Here is a 20015-nt window from a genome sequence, read left to right on the forward strand (position 1 = left end):
TGAACTGATAAATACAAGTGTTATTACCAGTTTATGTCAGTTTGGGAAAAGTGAAAATTAATTGGCTCATGGCAGCTAAATTTTCTAAATTAATCTCTAATCAGAGATTAGACTAACTAACGCATAAAGAAAGAATTCACTAACGGAAGTAAATAGTCAAGGTGATAACGTCATCCACATGCTCTTGCTGGCCAATGTTTTCCCATAGCCACAGCACCGTGAAAAATGACGAGTCAGGTAATGTGGAACTGAAGAGTGGCATTGGTTTCTGGCTGTGGTATAGCCACCACATTAATATTGATTGTTTCTCATAGCCATCCAAATGCTCTGAATATTAAACATTACTATGTATTATGACTGCTTTCTCATTCTGATACCACAACCTAGGAGGACTGTTAGATTTGTAAATAAACCGATTAAGTAAGTGTGGAGTTGAGATTGGAACAACACATAAGGAAAGAATTCACCAATGGAAGTGAAAAATGAAGGCGAAACCTTCATTCATATATGGAAAAAATAGTTCAGTAATCTTTTGTTGAAGCAGTGACATGTATGTAGGCCTATACAAGCTTTCCTAACATTTAGAATTGTCAGTGACAAAATGATGAAAAATTGTTCTGGAATGAGTGACATTAAAGAGGTTCCTGTTTTGTATGAAGAAAACTTGAAACTGCAATTGAGAAAATATCAGTCTACTATATTTACCAAATGGCAGACAACCCATTTCACAGAACCAGCCCATGTAAATTGCCAAAAGTTCTTCTATGCCATGGGCAACATCCAGCAAGATTCAGCACTCTACTATCTTTTGTCTGATTTATTGGTTATTTTCAAAGTTTCCATGTTGGATTTTTTTTCCAGCAAATTATGTGACCTAAGGTCATAAATATAGTGGACTTTAAAATGCGGTACAAAAATAATACTAACAATAACATTATGATTCCAGCACCAGATGTGCTTGTACCCACAGCAATAATAGTAGTAACAGTCAACATAATAATAGAACAATCTTCAGACAAGTTTATTCAGGGAAAGTAGGCTAAGTTTATTCCCTGATGGTGCATGAGATAATTACAACACAGCATCAAACAAAAGTGAAAAGGATAAAACAATACACAAAAAGTGTATTTCCAGGAATACTTCAAACTTAGTATCCCCATTTGTATTCTAGTCTATGACATGATTAAGTAGATGTTTTCCCCATTGAACCAGGGTGCAGGATTTTTATGGCTGAAATATTTTACTTTTAAGTGGGGCAGCTATATCAACAGTATTTTGTAGAATGTTATACATATTGACATGTTTGTCTATGAAGCCACTGACAGCACTCCAGTGGTCCATGCTGTCACCGGTCAATAGATAAGAAACTGGAACCTGACTTTTTAGAAAAATAATTTACGTGAATGCAAAGAAACTGTTCACTAGTTGACTTTTATATATGTAACTATATTTTGAAATATTACTCATATTCACCTCCTTACCATAAAAAAGTGATTCCTGATAATACTAGCCTTACAACTACTTGCTTCCATTATGTAGCTCATTAGCATGCAAACAGGGCAGCGTTTTTGCAGTGGCGTTTAGGTCATATTTTGCCTTCTGATGTCAGCATAGCCTTTTACATGTTGTGATGAGTAAAAAAAAGCAGAGAAAGCTGGCAAAAAGGGAGCATGAGAATATATGAGCCCAGCAACGTTACCTTTACCTGTAGCAATGTGGAAATACATTTTGACAATAAAGTGCTAACATGCACAGCTTCTCTCTTAGTGGCATCCAGAAGTGTCCTGAAATGAACCTCAGGAGATATCAGTGTGTTTGATATTCAAGAATGACACCTCAGATTTCAGCTGGATAATATGGAATGACTATCAGTAATGTCCTGCTCCTTAACACTTTTTTTTTATTTCAACAGTCAGTGACTATTCCTATCCTATTTCAGTGTAATATTCCTTACATACATACACTAGTGTAACATTCTTAATATCACCTCTGCCATACACAACAAATATGTGATATTAAGCAGATATTATCCGATGGCAACACCATGCTGGAGGAGAAAGCAAGGCATTAAGGCATTAGGCTTATTCATGTTTTACGGTTAACGAAAAGATACATTTTGTATGATTCATTGCCATACTGCTTGATTATTAGTTGACAAGTCATTAGTTGTAGGACTGTTAAAACTACCATTTTGTCAATTTATTGTCCAGTCCAGTGTTTTTCTTCAAAAATAAGTGTTTACCAGTGTCATCTAGTTCTTTCAGTTTCTACATCTACTCCAGAGACTCGACTTCTTAACTGCCAGCAGAACAGTAGTAGTCCCCAAGCAGGCTATTACACTGACAACAGAATCTCTCCCACTGGAGCAGTTTAGACAGATGATCCAACCTGAGATGTCCCGACATGCATCAATGAAAACTGAGAACAAGTTTGACCTTATCCTAAAAAGGTGTGCACTAATGACTGCTTTCAGTTAAGCAGACATTTTTAGCACAAGATCGCTAACTAGTATTGATTTATCTGATGATATCCATTCCTACCACCATCCCATGTCTTTAATTGGCTGCTCACAATGATCTAAAGCTAAATATATACTATTATTGGTTGAAACTATACATCTAAAGGTTATAAAAGCTAAAACTGGCTACTCTGAAAGTGACAATAAATGGATTAAGATATGGACAGTCCATTTAATTCTAAAATCAATGGTGCATGGAAAATGGATTTGAAAAAACATGATATTAAACAGATTGTGGTATTAAGCAAAGTAATATTTACAATGCTGTTATTTTTAATGGTAATTTGGTTCTTCTACTGTAACCTTGAGTAAGTTATACAACCTGAAATATACATATACCTGAATATATCTGGCTGCATCTATGAGTACATGTAAATTATGCAAATAGCCCTGTACACGAGTGCATTTGTTAAACAAATAAATAATACTACACCACAGCATCTGTGATGAAGAAAATGGTTGAAACAGAAATGCTTTACACACATCAAGAAAAGCAAGACAACTGTTAGATTGTAAACGCTCTGTATTCTAAAACACCTTTGCATCAATTAAAACAGTTTGCTGAAATACAATATAAATTACAATTCTGTACATTATAATATAGGAAAACACTATGTTCAGATAAGGATGTATGTACAACTCCTCATGAAGGAGAGCAGCTTTGTCCTCTTCTTTAAAGTAAGGTCCTGGGTTTTTCTCTTTCATTTACTCGAAATTACAGCATCCGTCCATTCCTCTGACCTCTTGTCAGATCCACAGCTTTTACACGATAATAATCCCTTTCAAATTACTTTTTCAAGCAGAGTGCAGATGACCCACTATCATTCAGTATACAAAACTATTATATATATATACATACACACACACATAATTCTCATTTTCTTGATATTACCCCTCAGAACCACCCATAACTCCATCCCTCCAAAAATATATATCTATATATTTGCATGAGTACCTTTATGTATAATTAAAAACAGTAAGTCACTCATTCAGTCAGGCATACAAAGAATGACTTGCAGTCGCAGTAACACTGTTTCAGTATTGAACTGTCCTGATTCTCAGGCCAGTGAGTTCGATGGTACTTAATGCCCCTGGGCATTACGTCACACGCAGGGCGATCGGGTGTCCTCATCAGGGCAGTGTAATGTGGCCTTGGGGACAACACTAAGCCACAGAACAGTCAGTCTCCCTGTGTCTATACAGGAAGAGGGCAGTAAGGCATCACAGTGGCTAGGCCTAAAACTGAAACCAGTCACAAAAAAAGCTATGACTGGTGCTTCCCATGTTGTTCTTTGACCCAATTCAAGGCTTCTTCACTTGACTCCTGACTCATTCCCTTGATCCAGGGGAACAAGTGTGGTTCAGTCTGACCAGGACACCTGGCAGCCTGCTACACCAGAGGCAAACCAGACAGTCAGCAATACAAAAACATAGCCAGGTCTCCCAACACAGAAGAGAGTGTGGCAATCATCTGTCACTCCAAGGAGTGACATTAAAACAGTAGGCACACGTAAGCCATATTATACTTTTGATCCAGATATCTGGTCTGCAATTCATGATTTGCAAGGGAGGTCACACATGAGCTTGGCCTTGGTTAGTAACAAAAATATGGCACTAGGCTTCTCACATGCACGTACACACTCACTCACACACACATACACGCATGCATGCACGCACACACTTTACAAAATGGGTCAATTTTAACAGCAGATAAGAAACTTGAGTTCTTTGGTGACTTATAACATTGATAATGACTACCATCATAAATACTCATTTGTTAACAGCAGTGGTATACTCTCAAACAAAATGTGTGCACCCCAATCCCGACCCCCGTCCCCCTCCCAACATTTTTAAGGAAGTCCATTCCTTACTCTGAGAACATGGCGTTTCTGATTAAATATTCATGACAACCAGCTTCATTACTTATGGCATGAAAGAGAAATGAAAATAAAAAAAATTTGTGGTGTTGTGAAGCCACAGCTCTCTGGTTTGTGCACATAGCTGCAACTAAAATGACATTAAACAAACAAACAAGACAAAAGAAAATACAGAAAATGTGCATACAAAAGAATTTTTATAAAATATGCACTTATCAGATTTTTTCAGAACAAAAAAAATGAAGTCAGATAGCGCTCAGAGTGTGTGTCTCAGGATGAGACGTGCAGGCATGTAGAAAGAGAAGTGGGGCGCATCGCTGCTCAGCTGTTCCAGGATCGCTGGTGCTCCTGGGACCCCCGCCGCTGCACCCTGCTCCTCTCCTCCCTCTTCCCCTGCGGGAGGGTGGAACCCCTTTGACTCGCATGGTCCCTGGAAGACTGCGCGGGGGCGCTGTGGGGATGGGGACCTTTGCTGGAAGGTGGAGCCTCTCTGGAGAGACGCGACGGTTTGACGAAGACGCCGTGGCCATCCGCGCAGCGGAAGTACACCCGTCCCTGAACGGTGCCGTTGTGTTTGCCTGGAGGGACAGGAAGTCACCAGTGACACAAGGCACTGCCAGTGTGGCTGTCCTGGAGAGAGACTTACTGCTGCAACATCCACTACCGCCAAGATTATTCTTGCCACTATTTACTGTAACTACAAACTTCATTCCATGTCATTAAACTGCATAATAACTGAATCACTGCCCAATTGTTAAATTTTATAGGCCGAGCTGTTTTTGATTCATCATATTAATGATCATAATTGTTGTTATTATGTAATTCACTCACCAGCTGGAAGATCCAGTTCCACTCCCACCCAGATCCCCTCAGCAAACTCAACTCCACCCACGTAGTGCACGGTCCCGCACTTGTCTCCCACCCACACCTGCTCCCCCGGGGCCATCCAGTCTGGCAGCTGGGCCACTGGCGTGCCCTCGTCCCCGCTGGAGGAGTCTGCGGGGCGATGAGGGCTGGCAGCCCGGTCTGGCCCACCCAGGGATGGGTGCAGCTGGGTATGTGGCAGGGAATTTTCTGGGCGCTGCGATTCTCCTGATGCATGTTGGGAAGTCGGCGGGTGATCAAGGGAGGAAAGGACCGGAACTTTGCCGTTGTGCATGTGGCATGTCTGCGGTGGGACAGAGACGTGATGGCCTGCTTCCTGCTCACCCTGACCTGAGAATCGGCACGTTCCCACAGGCTGCCACCCCTCCTGCTCGCAGTGGCCCAGGTCCCCCTCATCGATTCCGTCATCAGCACCCTTGAAGTCTGTGAACTCCTGGCTGACACTGAGGGCACATTCCCTGGGCAAGGAAGAGGGGGACTGTCCCTCTTTGGGGACGTCGCTGTCTGAGCAGTTCAAGCTGCAGCCCGAGGAAAGGGGAGGCGGCGTGGGGGTCCCGCAGGGGCTAATGTGTGCGGGCAGCGGCGAGTCACCCCCTAAGGCACTTTTGGTTTGGAGGGAGCCTCCCCTTCCCACGGTGCAGGGGAACTCGTGGAGGTCGGCGGGGTCGCGGCTGTTGGTGCTCAGCTGGTCCGAGCTGTCGCTGCCGGTGAACAGGACGTCTGACAGCGTGGCGTTGGAGGCGCTGTGGGAGAAGTATCCGCTGGTGCAGCTGCTGGCCGTTGGGCTCCGAGACACCTCCTTCTCACAGCCCCGCCCCCCGGACATAGCCCCGCCCACCACCAGTTCCGCCCTCCCACTCTGGCCAATCTCCCGGCTCTCCAGGCTGGCGTTGTACACCTCAAAGTTGGCAAAGTCTTCTGGAATGTAAGGCTGGAGGTTGTGGAACTCCTGTGAGACCAGGCCCATTCCCAGCATGCTCGGTTGACTCGGGGGCGTGTCTACGTCAGTCTCTTCTTCCTCAGAGTCCTGATCAAATGGACAGCGATGAGACACAAGACAAAGCAGAAGCAGTGTGAGCAGCCACTGTATTCTGCTGGATAAAGGTCTAAGGTCACAAAAAACTGACCTCTGATCCACCACATGATTGTACACATTCTACATGTACATGCTAATCACAAGTCAATTCATGTTGAACAAAGGGTAAAACATACACCTCCACCAATTACCACATAAAATCATACAGACAATTTTACTATTGCTTGATTTGAGGAGGAGGTGAAATCGAAAAAAACCAACACATCTGAACTACTTTTTCTCCAATTTCACACATTAACTAATTAATAAAGGTGTTGACTTTCAAAAGGACACACCCAGATCAACAGATCATACAGATTTATCATGCATTATAGATTCATTAAGAAAGACATCAATTTCAACCATCAACCTCAAACATCAATCAGTAAACGTCTTTTTTTTAATTGATGGGAAATGCAAAAATCAACATACAGTTTTAATATTGTTTACAAAATACCTTGACATTGCTCTGCATTGTCACCATTTTCAAGAATGAACTGAAAGATTTAAGAGAGAGCGTGTGAGATCTCTCTGTACTGAGACGGTCATGGCTGTGCACTGAGGTCATACAGTCTGTTGAGTTCACATTTAAAACAATGAGTCACTCCATGAGAAATCAATCCCCAACTGACCTCACCCCTTCTGACACTGAAAGCACATTTTCAAAGACATTACCTCCATAGCCAATCAGTGACAATTCCACACATGAATGACCACCCATTTGGAAGATACAGGTCAAAGTGGCCTCATCTGGGACGCCCAGTTCTACCTTAGGTTTGTATATGAGTGTGAGGGGCAGACCAGGTGACAGTGGAGACAGGAAGTTATGCAGTGAAGGTGGTTACTTATTAGTTGTTGGAGTTGTGGAAAATGGTTATTGCGCTGATTGCCACATTACTTATCGTGTACATCTTTGTGTTACCATCCTGTGAGACTGCTATGCTGCTAATAACCAGTCAAACAAAATAAAATGAAAATAAAGATATTGAACTAACAATGTGCTGATTAATTTGTGAAAACTCATTCTTGTTTTCTCTTAATAAATGTGTGCCATATTATATTTTATTAGCCATGTAGCATGACACTTATGGGGGCGGAGGGGGTGGGGCTGCAAAAAATAAATAAATAAAAGCACGAGCAACAGGCATGTATAAAAGGAGCTACCGACCTAAAGAGAAACAGTAAATCTCACTGCTAACGCAAATGATGGGAATTACTGTGCAAGGGAAGCTGATAACATAACAACACAATGGCCTTTTATCCCTCGACTCAACAGAACCCCTCACTGACAAGCCCTGGCACCTCCACACACTGGCAGTCTGCTGTTCAGTAGCAGAGCGTATGTTCGGTGCCCCGTGGCGTGGTCCGTGGAGGAAGCCAGGCTAAAAGGTGCCATATGAAACCAGCAAGGTGTGACCTACAGGTGCGGTGTGAGGTCAGGAGGCGTGCCTGCACAGGTGGGACTTACAGCGGCGTGCCGGTTTGTGTGCCTGAGCTCTGAGCCTAGACTGAGCTGCCTGGCGCCGCTGCCGCTGTGGCCCTCACTTCCTGCCCGCGGGCGTCGCCAGGGGCAGTGAGGGGCCAGCGCAGCGCGTTCCACAAACGGGCGCATGCTCTGCTGTGGGGTCGAGACACACAACAAAACAGCAGCAAACGTCACGCACGCACGGCAGGCAATGGGCAGAGTGAGGGTTAACATACGAGATTAAATGCACACGGGTGTCCTCTGGACTGCATGCAGTTAGCAGCAAATGGCAAATGCACACAAAAAAACAAAACTTGTAATGAGAAAATAAGTCAATAAAAATATATGAACATGTCCATACACACACGCATACTGTCAGTAATTCTCACCTTAAATATGGCCACCAATTCACTAATTGCTAATCAGCAAACCTACATAAAATTTCCACAGTAAAAAGGTTTACATATATTATTTCATAAGCACTGAAAGTAATGATGTTGTAATAAGATGTTGCATTCCCCTGACTCCAAAACTTGACCTACAACTGAATAACAATAAATATCAGAGGAAAGAGGTAGAACAGGTCTAAAAAAATTAATACTATCCTATTCCTGTGCTTAATCTTAAAACTATTGAGTCTGTAGCCATTTTTAAAGTGAGATGTTCTTAGTGTGCCCTACTTGCACTGTACATTCCCATACACTGGTTACTCATGCTCATGCATCTCAGGTCATGCTAGCTTAGCTCTGCTCACACACATCCATTTTGGCCAGGAAATGATGTCACAGTGGAGCAGAAAATTCTGATTCGTTCTTGTTTCAACCGTGCGTGGGGCTTGAATTTAGCCAAGATGATAACTGATTACCTGCAGCTTTTTGTAAAATGGGCATATAGTGGATAAATGTCTTTTTAGGTTCAATTGTAATGGAGGACATTGGATGTATGTATGAGGAATGGACACCGGTAGAAATGGTGCTATACTGAAGCTTGAAGTAAAACCCCAGAAAAGAAAGGGGATAGCAAGTAGAGCGGCAGGATGAGAAAGAAGAGGGAAGAGGAAAGAGTGGGCAAGAGAGATAAGGGGGCAGAGAGAGCGAGATAACGAGTAAGGAGACGAAGGAGCAGGACTGATAAAGCCACACACACGTTACCTCTTGCCCCAGCAGCGGTCGGGCCTCCAGCGTTCGCTTGCTCTTGCTCTCCTCTTTCACTGGCATCAAGGCCTTGAGGAACTTGGGGGGCTGGGGGGACAGGGCCTTGAAGGGGCTGGAGTTGAAGAATGTGGGGCTCTCTGGCACCAACCCTGTGGGGAGCGTGGAGATTACACCATGGTTCCCCAATCTTGTCACTGGCAGGCAATGGTCTATTTGTTCATTTTTCACTGGAGCACAGAGCAACTTTATCTTACTTCCTAAAGTGAACCAATTTAACCAATAATATAGTCACTCATAGAGAACCTGTTCAATCCTCAGCCAAGTCAAAAACGACTTCAGATTTAAAAGAGATTTACATTGGGGGTAACAAACCTAAAACAGACAAATATCTAGAATGGTAGACCTGTACATCAAGCTACTTCCCACAAAAGAAACTGGGATAAACTCCTCAGCCTATGAGCCACCCCAGGTGCCGTTTGGCTTACATCACTAAAAAGAACCTCAAAACCAGCTGGGCTATACAGGTTTCAGTGAACTGTGTGGGTGGAGATGAGACACAGTCAACAAGAGTCCTGGAGACACTGCATGGGTGATAAGCTTCAGTAGTTTGCAGCAGTATGTTTCAACAGTCTGCTAAGCTTCAGCAGTCTGGAACTTGTAAGCTACAGCTTTTTACCAGGGCACTCTTTGTTCTTGAGGGGCGAATCTCTGGGCAGCGTGGCAGACAGTGGGGCATCTTGGAAACTGCAGTCGGCGATGTCTGGCTGACTCTCAGAATGGCCCTGCTGTGAACCGATCAGAATAACCAATACATTACATAATTATCACTTAGCAGACATTCTTATCCAGAGTGACTTCCATACAGTAGGTTACAATTTTATCCCTTTATACAGCTGAATATTTACTGAGGCAATTGTGGGTAAAGCTCCTTACCACTACACTACACTGTTGTCCCACTCAGGGAAATATGCATGTGTATGTGTTCTGGTTTCTACACTCACTTCTCTTAATTCTACTCTTAATTAAGTAGTACTTATTTGTCTTTTTTGTAAATGACTAATTGCACGTTGAGACTACACTGGTGCATTTCAAAGAAGAAATACTTCACAGTAATGTATTTTAGACAACACACAGGTGTCAATGTAAACGGCTAATGAACTATACTAAATTAAGTCAGAGGAGTTTTCTGGAGCAAAAACCAGTGAACACAGGGGCTCTCAAAGAACTGAGGTTTCACATCCCTTATTTATTGTTCACAAAGGATGACGAGTTATGAAGCATAAAGAATACATTGCCCCTTGTGTTCAACAAAGCAGAATATATCAATGAAGGTGGCACATCCACAACATACAGTTAATGAGAATGTCCAGGAAAAGTGTTTGTTTCTATGTGTATTAATAACATGTAGTGCTAAAAATAAAGAATACCTTGAAATCCTCATCTTCACATCCTGTTAAGTCACTTTTGCTACATGATGCCTGAAACACAAACAAGGCAATTGAGGGCTACAGGTCCACACACCAGAGAGATGGGTGGCATGGTGTAATTTTAAAATGACTAAGATTTCTCCTCAAACAGCACTTTATTGCAGCATACAAATTGGGTTCACTTGCACTTAAGACATAGCTCCTCATTAAAAATGAATTTGGAAGATGCATACAATGTTTCATTTCAAGTTCTAAAAATGAGCCAGCTTAACTGTTATGATCACGATGATGAAGATGACATCTAAGGATCAAGAGCTGTGTATGACCCTGTTCAGCAGGTAAAGCCTTCCCTGACATTCCCTGGGAATTCACAGACTTTCCACTCTCTCTGCTAAGTAAGATCCAGTGGAAATCCCCCTTTCAAAAACACTGAAGCCTTTCAAAAGCCTGACATGGCCCTGTAGCACTGGTTTTCAGCGCATCTGGGGGAAACCCCCAAGGGCTTTTATTTACTTTTCACAGATTTGTGATGACATACTGCAGGACATCAGTAAATGGTAACATTTACTCTGAAAACCATTTCAAAACTGAACTGCAAAAGAGCTGAAACTCCCATTTTGTATTTAACCAGTGCAAGAATTTTACAATTAAACAGGACATACTGGATTTTCTCAACATTCGTTCATTTATGTTTATCAAAGTCTACTCGTAACATTTATCATTAAATTGCAGTGTAAAGTATAAGCTCATACAGGCTGAGTGTCACATTTTGAAACTGATATGCTGACACCCCATCCCTTCACCAAATCAGTGGCAGCACGGCTAAAGGTTAATTCAGGTGCGGCAGGACACAGGTGAAATATCCACAGAATGTCAGGAAAGCTGAGGGAGGAAGGGTCTGCTGAGAGGCAAAGCGACTGCACTAGGTGGAAGCAGCTAAGGGCCTGGCTGATTAAGATCTGACAACCACCACTGAGCCTGCAGCAGCCACTCCCATTCCACCCCCACAGGATGCATGTCTCTTACGTGCTGGACATTGGGGGTGCTGATGCTCCTCCGGATGTGTCTTCCTTTGGCGGAGAGGGCCTCCTTCACCGTTACCGCCTGCAGACGCACACACACACCCGCATTCAGAGAGATCTGCCTCTTCCATTTAAACACGCTCCCTCAACCCTGTCTGCCTGAGCCAGTCCTCCACAGACCAAGAACCGAAAGGCCTGGCTAAATTTTACAGAGTCAGAAGGACATTTCACCAAGCGAAAAGAAATACATTGCATTAATACCTTCTTAGTTTAAGATACAAAGCCTTAAATGAGAATCTAAGTGTGTTTAAGACAAACCAATGTATTTAATGCTAATTTTCCTCATATTAGGCGTTCAAAAACATTTCTTTATCAGTTTTCTCTTTGTTTTCTTATTTAACAGAAAAAATAACAGCTTTAAATAGGAAACATCTTGTTTGGACAAAAACACCACGTAAAAAACTTTACATGAGAAAACTGATCACAGAATCTGTTAGATAATCTTGTAACAAGAAATGCTTCCTTTTAATAACATTTGTGGTTCTAGTACATGAACACATGACGGCAACACGTAGACTGTAAGTAAAGAGATCTTGCACTCACGTCTCTATATTATAAATGGTTTGTATCTGTTGTAACCTCATCAGGTTATAAATAAGTATAACATACCTGTTACAGGTTCTCCACACTGTGAGTATGCGTAACATTCCTGCTGCAGTGTCTCTATGCAATTGACAAGTGAGGTCAATGCATCATAATCACTCTACTGTGAATGTGAGAGACGTACCTGTCGCAGTCTCTCCAGACTCAGAATGTTCTCCACCTCCAGCACCCCCCTGGTGTACTTCTCAATGTAGGTCTCTCCGTCCTGGGACCCCTCGCTCTCACCCCGGGCCGCCATGAGCGCCAGGGTCTCCCGTTCCTCAGGCTCCTCTGACGCCTGTGGGTTCAGGGGACAGACACACACACACACACACACACACACACACACACACACACACACACACACACACACACACACACACACACAGCAGGAGCTCAGTCTCTGCTGCAGCTGCGGCACAAAGCAGTGGGGATGTGCTGCATGCATGTAGTGCTGAGGAACTCCAAACCCTTGCCACTCCTCTTCAAAAATGTATCCTTGAAAAATACCTCCACGACCCACACATTGATACAAAGTTTAACATTAATAAACAGAGTATCACACTGACCAAATTAATGCATATAACATTTGCACTTTCAATCATTGCTTTTATATTCTGTTGCATATTCAGAATATCCACAACTGTAGTCTCCTAAATGAACGTAATTGCATTTACAATGTGGACTGATACAGAGGAGACTGGTAGGGAGAAGGTCTACCGTAATGCTGAAGCTTTGTACCTTTGGTATGTTGGACACAATCTCATACGTGACTCCACAGGAGTAGAGCATGTTCTTCAGTGACATCCGTCTCTTTAGGCTCTGGGTGAAACTCTACAAGAGGAGAAGAAAGTGTACTATACTGCACTGCTGTATACCTGAGGTCAGTGAAATAATGGGACCTATGGCAGATGTCTGTAAGTGGGCAGCAGTGTGGTGGGAGTGCCCAGGTGCCTAGCAGGTTTGAAGGCTTGCAGGTTTGAATCCCAAGTGGGACACTGCTGTTATAGTTTGAGCAAAGAATTTAAACATTATGCTACATCCCAGACGCTTATCTAGAGTGACTTACATAACTTACAGTTTTACACATTATTCATTTACGCTGCTGGAGCCAGCAGTGTCATACCAGGCAATTGAACAAGCAACTTTTGGATTACAAATCCTGATCCTACATCACAGTGCTGCAGTCAATGTAAGGCTGTGCAAACGGATGGTGTCAAACGGGAAATATGTGATGATGAGGATAACATCAATAACATTATTAATAATAATAATAATAATGTAAAATACACATTCTGCCTCATAAAGGAAGGATGTTTCCTTTGAATGAATATTAAGGGTATCTATTTCAGCAAATCAAAGCTTTGCTTTGCTCATCTACTTTGGAGAGCACTGGATGGAGATCTTTCTGTCTGTCTGTGAGGCTTATGTACTGTTACCTGCTTGTTGTAGATGTTGACTGCAATCCTCTTGCGGAGGACCAGCTCCATAGAGGCTGGGTGGCTGAGCTGGACAGTCACCTTGATTATAAGGTAGATGCGTTCATTGGGCGAGGTGACCCGGTTCAGATGGACCGAGTCATGGATAGAGGAGTCCCAGGAGCACACAACCAGCACCTGGAGGAGGAGGGGATAGCGACAGGTTTGGAGTACAACAAATGAAATGGCTATCCCTACTGCTTTCATGTGTTCTGGAAAGGCATCTCATAGGGGCCTGCACACAAAGTCCCACTTTATTTTCAACGGAGTGATAGGGATACACAAAAACCCTGGTAAAGGGCCAGTGAGAGAGGTCAGAAGAACTGAGAATAACTTTGAAGTGACCACATCCTGCTTAAAATAGCAGTGAGTGTTCCCTCCCTGCCAGAGGGGGGCAGTGCAGACAGAATTCATGAACCAAACCTCGTCGTCGCTGTGCCGGATGATGGGCAGGTAGAAGAACTGGCTGCCATGCTCTTTGGGCAGGATGGAGTTGACCCCAGCAGCATGGGGTCCAGTGATCTGTTCACTGACAGTCAGGTTGTCTGCTGAAATGCAGGGAGCGGCACCAAAAAGTTAGATGCACATAGAACTACTAATAACATGTTGATGGGATGAGACAGAAAAAACACAAAATGTATACCGAGGTATCTCTAAAATCAGCCAAAGAACAAAGCCATGACAAGTAACTAGGCTTCAATTAGAACATAATACCTATTAATACGTATTAAACTTATTCAATTTTTTATGTTTTAATGTATCAAGCAACTTTAAGAACCATTTACTTGGTGCATGGTAGATGCATTAAAAATACATATACTTGTGTAATGACAACTGCAAAGTCAACTACTAATCATTTTCCACAGAATAGCCTTTGATTTCCTTTAAGGACCATTAAATTCAGAATACTTCTGTTACAGAACGCATGGCTCGAAACAAAACTGCAAAGATTAGATTAACTGCAGAGGACAGTACTGATTGGTTATCTGGTTAAGTGATCTCACCATTCAGGTCCAGGAAGAGAACAGGGATATGAGCCTCCATTCCAGGAGAGGGCACCCTAACACGATCAGTGAAATGCACACGTTAGTCACAGGCCAGGTATCATATCTAAATAATGTAAGGTATCATATCTAAATAATAAAAAGTACGTAAGTATATTTGCACACTGCGTGCAGTCTGTGTGTGGTATGGGGTCAGTGTGCGCTCAGCGTGTTCGCAGGACGGGGCCGTGCCACACTCACCAGTGTGCAGGGGCACCAGGGATGCAGCTGCCAGGCGCTGGCACCAGCACAGCGTTCCTCTCCTCTGTCAGACCCACCCACTGCTCCACCAGCCGCGCCTCCCGCTCCACATCCTCCTCTGACTTCTCTATAGTCAGGAGGGAGAGGGAGAGAGAGAAGGACAGAGGGGAATGGGGAGGAAATAGGATGTGGGAGAAAAAGAGGGAGGGGGGAATGAAAGAGGGAAGGAAAGAGAATGAGAGAGAGACAGAGAGAGGAGGAGAGATTAGGTAAAAGAGAAGGGTCATGGAAGGGCGGAAGGGAGAGGAAATTCCAAAAAAATCAAAAAATTGCACAAACCACTCAACAATTGCCAGATGAGACACCTAAGTCAAGTCACTAAGTAAAATACAGTGGGGCTCTCCTGAGCAGAGCAGCCACAGGACCTAACCTTGCTTGTGCATGATTTTCTTGATCTGCTCATCCAGATACTCCCTGCGTTTGACCAGGGCCTCAGACCAGCGTTCCCGCACGCAGTTCAGGTCCTCCTCCTGAAGATGGAGACAGAGGAACAGGGAAAGGACAAAGCTAAACTGTGTTCTTCTCAGGGACGGCAAACAGAAGGGGGAGATAACTGATTCTGCCTGCCCTTGTACAGGAAAACCAGGAGAGGAACCAAAACTGCAGACGGGGCATCATCAGGCCTTGGACTTGTTTCCTCGATTTTTCAGCAAGTAGTGACTAAACACTTGCCCCAGCAGAGAGAAACAGACATATAGCATAAAATATATAATACAATGTATAATATAATGTGCAATAATACCCATCCCTGCCCACCCACCCCCCAAACACACACAAACATACTCATAAACAAACCCACACTCACAAACATACAGGTCCCTCCTACCTCAACACACGGGATATCCACTCCAAGAAAAAAAAAATGGCAAAAAAATAAGATAAAACAATAACAAAAAGTGGACACCCACTCCGCTGTTGGATTCCATCTCCTCCAACTGAGCCCACCCTCACACCATCACTCCATACGGACTCCCCCATGCAGATAAGTCATGCAGCCATGCGTTTTTCATGTGATTGAGTGAGGCACATTAAATTCTCATGGTTCTTCAGTGGCAGGAAGCAGACAGCCATGCATTAGTGGATGAATCCTGGGAAGGGATTACTGGGTGTGTCAGGGGGTGGGACTGAGAAGCAGGACTCAATCTCCTCTTCTGTCAAACTCATTTCCTGGGGAGCTGCTGTGTATTTCACTTCGTCTCAAACCTTTCAAACCCTCTACACTACTCAATTAGTCCATAAAATGATAAATGAGAGCTGCACTCTGTTTATATAATCCATATTCTTAATTTGTCAAATTATCTTGACATCTCTAATGTGTAAAAACAATATATGAATGATAAAGGCTTCTTTTCATGGGTATCACTTAAGGAGACAAAGAGAACTTCAGTGCAATACACTGGGCTATTACATTTATCATTTGTTTAACTCGTCATTCGGTTGTGAAATCTTGCCCACAAGAAGAAATACTTCTCTCCGCATCAACTGATTTTGGGATGATTACTTTATCCGTTTACACTAAATTGGAAATTACTTCTCCAATATTAACCTTGCATTTATTTCAGGTAATTATTTTGTATAAACCATTTTGATTTGTTACAGCATGGAAATACAGTACAGTTTGGAAATACATCAGTGTAAATGCACTCATATAATAAACTTATTAGACCTTTTAAGCTAAGCTAACTTGTCATTTAAAAAAAGCCTGCACATCAGCCCTCCAGGAAATGAGTCTGGCACTCCTGTCTTACATGGTCTGATCAGGTCAATTATAACTGAGCAGGCATATAAAAAAGTGACTGTGTCCCCCATTTTAAAATCCATGTGGGCACTGTGTAGTGTGTTAACTAAGACTGGAAAAAATGACCAGTCCTAATGCCCACTGTAAACCTTTCATCAACAGTAATTTGTCAAAATGTAATACCTAATATCTAATTAAGGGACAAAAATATAGCCAGATACATTCACAATATAGGATCCGTCTGCCCCCCAAACAATCACATGACTATATTTTAAAAAAATCAACACATTTCAAAATATTATAGACCAAACATTACTGTGAGCACATTTCTTCAAATGGGATTTGATCTGACACTTGTCCATTACGCTTGTATTATTTTGTATGTAAATTTGAACATTTTGCCTTTTTTCACAGTAATGAGGAGGAGCAGTGCAAACATAAATGTAAGCAATAATCAGCTCTTCAGGAAGGATCTGCACTCAATTATCCAAGCGAATGTCAGAGAGTACAAGCTCAAAATCATCATAAAGGAAGCAGGGCTCACCCACTCCCACAGGCCCTGCCCCCAGTGTGGCCCACCCCCCTCCCTCTCAGTGGCGCCCCCTGTCTGAAAGCTCATGATCAGCAGGTTGTTTTTTTTTTTATTGTCATGCCTCAGTATTGACAGCGGCAGCAGCAGTCTGTGACGGTACCTGATAACTATCCATATCGTCATCCTCCTCCCTCTGGCAGAAGAGAACACACACTGGGGTCAAACAACAGTGCTTGTGGCACACAGACTGGACCACAAGATAGTGATGGGGGAGTGAGGCCCCGTAAACCCCCATCATATGCTGTCAATCACAGCTGTGGAACCAATCAAAGATTTTGGTCTCTATAACAAATACTATAATTGGTTCGTTTCAGTGAGTCACATAATATTTCCGTCTATTTTGGAGCTCAAACAGAATCGCTCTTTCATCATTACCACTAGACCACATCCTCTCTGAATCTTTACAGAGGGGTAATGCCTACATATTGGACTGGGGGTATAAAATCATATCCAAAGGTCTTTCTGTTTCACATTATTTGGTGACAAGTTCCTTCATGGTTAAGCACCTGATGCTGAATCATGAAAACAAAAACACATTTCATGTGTGTCATGGTCTTGCACCTTTTCAAACAATTTATCCATATAAAATTACGATAAACAGATGTATAAGAACATTACAATATAAGGTGAGGTTTTAGCCTTCCCTGTTCATATTCTGATGTTTGCCACTGCCTGCACCAAGACACAGAAGAAGTAGAAACTTCAGTTCAGGCCAAACTGAACCTTGTTTATGATGTTTACCCCTCTGAGTAATTGAGTAGGATTTAAATCTGCCCTTGCGTTAAAATCCAAGGCTCACAACACTGGGAGAAATCAAATGGCAATACCATGATAATAAAAAACAGCAAAAGCTTTGTGTGATCTTAAAACGTTTTCAGAAAAAACATGGGTGATTTCCATATACTGCCTAAGGCATCGGCGATATAGGTCTGTACGATGTCTGGAAAACACCTTGCTTTCTGATTATGTAGTGCTTCAGTTATTTTAAAATGCTCAAGTAATGCACTAATGGCACATTCAAAATTCATAATACAATGACTGTAACTTGTAGTAACTCAAAACTAGCTATGTATAGAAATCCTTCAAACCCTTCAAGAAACATACAAGCCAAGTTACTATGTCTCTAGCTAAGTTTAGCTAGGCTGTATCTGGCATTCTTGGAAGTTGATTTAGCTAGCACAATTCAAACAGATTGAAACTGATTAAAATTAGATTTTATGCAATGATGGGGGAACAATTTTGGGCAGGGTAGCCAAAAAACAATTCAAACAATGCTGCCTATTTTTTTTTACCATTCGCGTAAGCCTTGTTCTGTGTGTTGAGACTTGGAATTTAAATACAAGCCCTCAAAAACCAGTATCTATTTACTTCAAGTTGTAATAGATATACTTCCGTCAAGTTCTTTGCTGTAATGGAAGTGAGTCATTGATCCCAGCCACCAATGCAAATATTGTCTCGAAGCTGATTTGCATTCAAGTTCAACTCAAAAAAGACCATAACACAATGTCAAGAGAGACTGATGATTTGTAATGCCATGCTAGTTCTCTACTATGTCTTCTTAACAGAGGTTTTGTCAAGTTAAATATACTCTGTTGCGTCCGGGAATGAATTCAGATTAAAAGTAGGGTCATTTTCAGCAATATTTACCCATTACAATAATATATTGCCAGACATTTCAAAAAGATGCCTGCCATGTTCAGCATGTTTCTTTGGAAAAAAATTACATACAGTAAAGGGAGAGCTGATGAGCTTGATCACATGACTGTTTCTGCAACTCTGTGCATCTGTGTATGTGTATCTGAGTCAGCTCCTGTCTGACTGAATGTATGAGTGTGTGCATGTATTGTCCTCTCACCTGGTAACTGTCGAGCGGTCTCTGCAGCTTGGTGGAGCGGGCCGACACACAGCCAATGGAGACGGACAGCACGGCTTCTACCAGCAGAGGCAGAGTGCCGGAGTGCTGGACCGGCTTCACACAAACCTGCAGCCTCCGGGAGTGACCCTAACAGAGACAGAGTGGGACATGGACCGGCAGAGTTAGTGACACACACCAGAGCACACACGCACACACATACAATCTCCAGCGGTCTCCCTCTCACCTGTCGTAGCTGGAAAACCCCACCAGTGCTCACATCCTTGCTGGGGTGCAGCTCTACAGCAGAGTACTCCCCCTGCTCATTCAGCTCCTGGATGGAGGCCCACAGCTCAATCCTCCTGGACACCTCACTCCACCTGCACATGGGGAATGGGGGAGGGGGTGACAGAGACAGTGACCAGCTTCTGAAATCTGTATGTGTGCTTGTGATGACAGAACATGTATGCTTGGGCATGTCTATGCAAGTGTATTTGAGTGTGTGTGTGAGAGAGTGTGTGTGTGTGTGTGAGAGTATGGTTGCAAATGCGTGTGTGACTCTGTATTTACCGGTCTCGGAGTGTGCGTGTCTTGGCCTGCAGGGCGTCTGGCTCCCACAGAGAGCGTCCGTTCCCTGCGCAGCGGTGCCCCCACACCTCGATGGCCAGAGCTCCCTCTGAAATAAACTCCAGGAACTCTTCCGTCACATGGACAACAAAGTCCTATTGGAGGAGATATGGTGAAGAACATAATTTCACTCTGAGCACATCAATAATTAATGATAAAGTGACTGGAAAGGAAAAAAAAACATTGTTGCAAGTTCACTATATCACATTATGAAAACCATAAACCACCATAAAATAATTTTGATGGACAGCAAGACTATAAAACACCGGGGTTTGCTCATACAGTGCAATTAGATGGCTTGTACTGCTATTATCTGGGAGTGAGACAAAGACCACTGACTCCACACTCCAGTTCCATAG

General features: G+C 42.9%; 1 protein-coding gene across 1 annotated transcript in view; it reads right to left on the minus strand.

Moving 5' to 3' along the window:
* Positions 1-4479: 4479 nt before the first annotated feature.
* The window catches only part of kif13a (kinesin family member 13A), a 46199-nt gene continuing 30663 nt past the window's right edge, over positions 4480-20015 (minus strand). The window contains exons 21-38 of the mRNA XM_036538334.1: positions 19600-19751; positions 19277-19409; positions 19033-19179; positions 17278-17310; positions 15218-15317; positions 14788-14914; positions 14548-14603; positions 13967-14091; positions 13505-13681; positions 12807-12899; positions 12211-12363; positions 11428-11505; positions 10402-10452; positions 9651-9759; positions 8972-9123; positions 7824-7973; positions 5227-6307; positions 4480-4973 (exon numbers count right to left, since the gene is read on the minus strand). Coding sequence (XP_036394227.1) covers positions 4717-4973; positions 5227-6307; positions 7824-7973; positions 8972-9123; positions 9651-9759; positions 10402-10452; positions 11428-11505; positions 12211-12363; positions 12807-12899; positions 13505-13681; positions 13967-14091; positions 14548-14603; positions 14788-14914; positions 15218-15317; positions 17278-17310; positions 19033-19179; positions 19277-19409; positions 19600-19751 — 3174 coding nt within the window. The 3' untranslated portion in view covers positions 4480-4716. The remainder of the gene's footprint in view (positions 4974-5226; positions 6308-7823; positions 7974-8971; positions 9124-9650; positions 9760-10401; positions 10453-11427; positions 11506-12210; positions 12364-12806; positions 12900-13504; positions 13682-13966; positions 14092-14547; positions 14604-14787; positions 14915-15217; positions 15318-17277; positions 17311-19032; positions 19180-19276; positions 19410-19599; positions 19752-20015) is intronic.

This window comes from Megalops cyprinoides, chromosome 10 (genome assembly GCF_013368585.1).
Source record: "Megalops cyprinoides isolate fMegCyp1 chromosome 10, fMegCyp1.pri, whole genome shotgun sequence".
NCBI lineage: Eukaryota > Metazoa > Chordata > Actinopteri > Elopiformes > Megalopidae > Megalops > Megalops cyprinoides.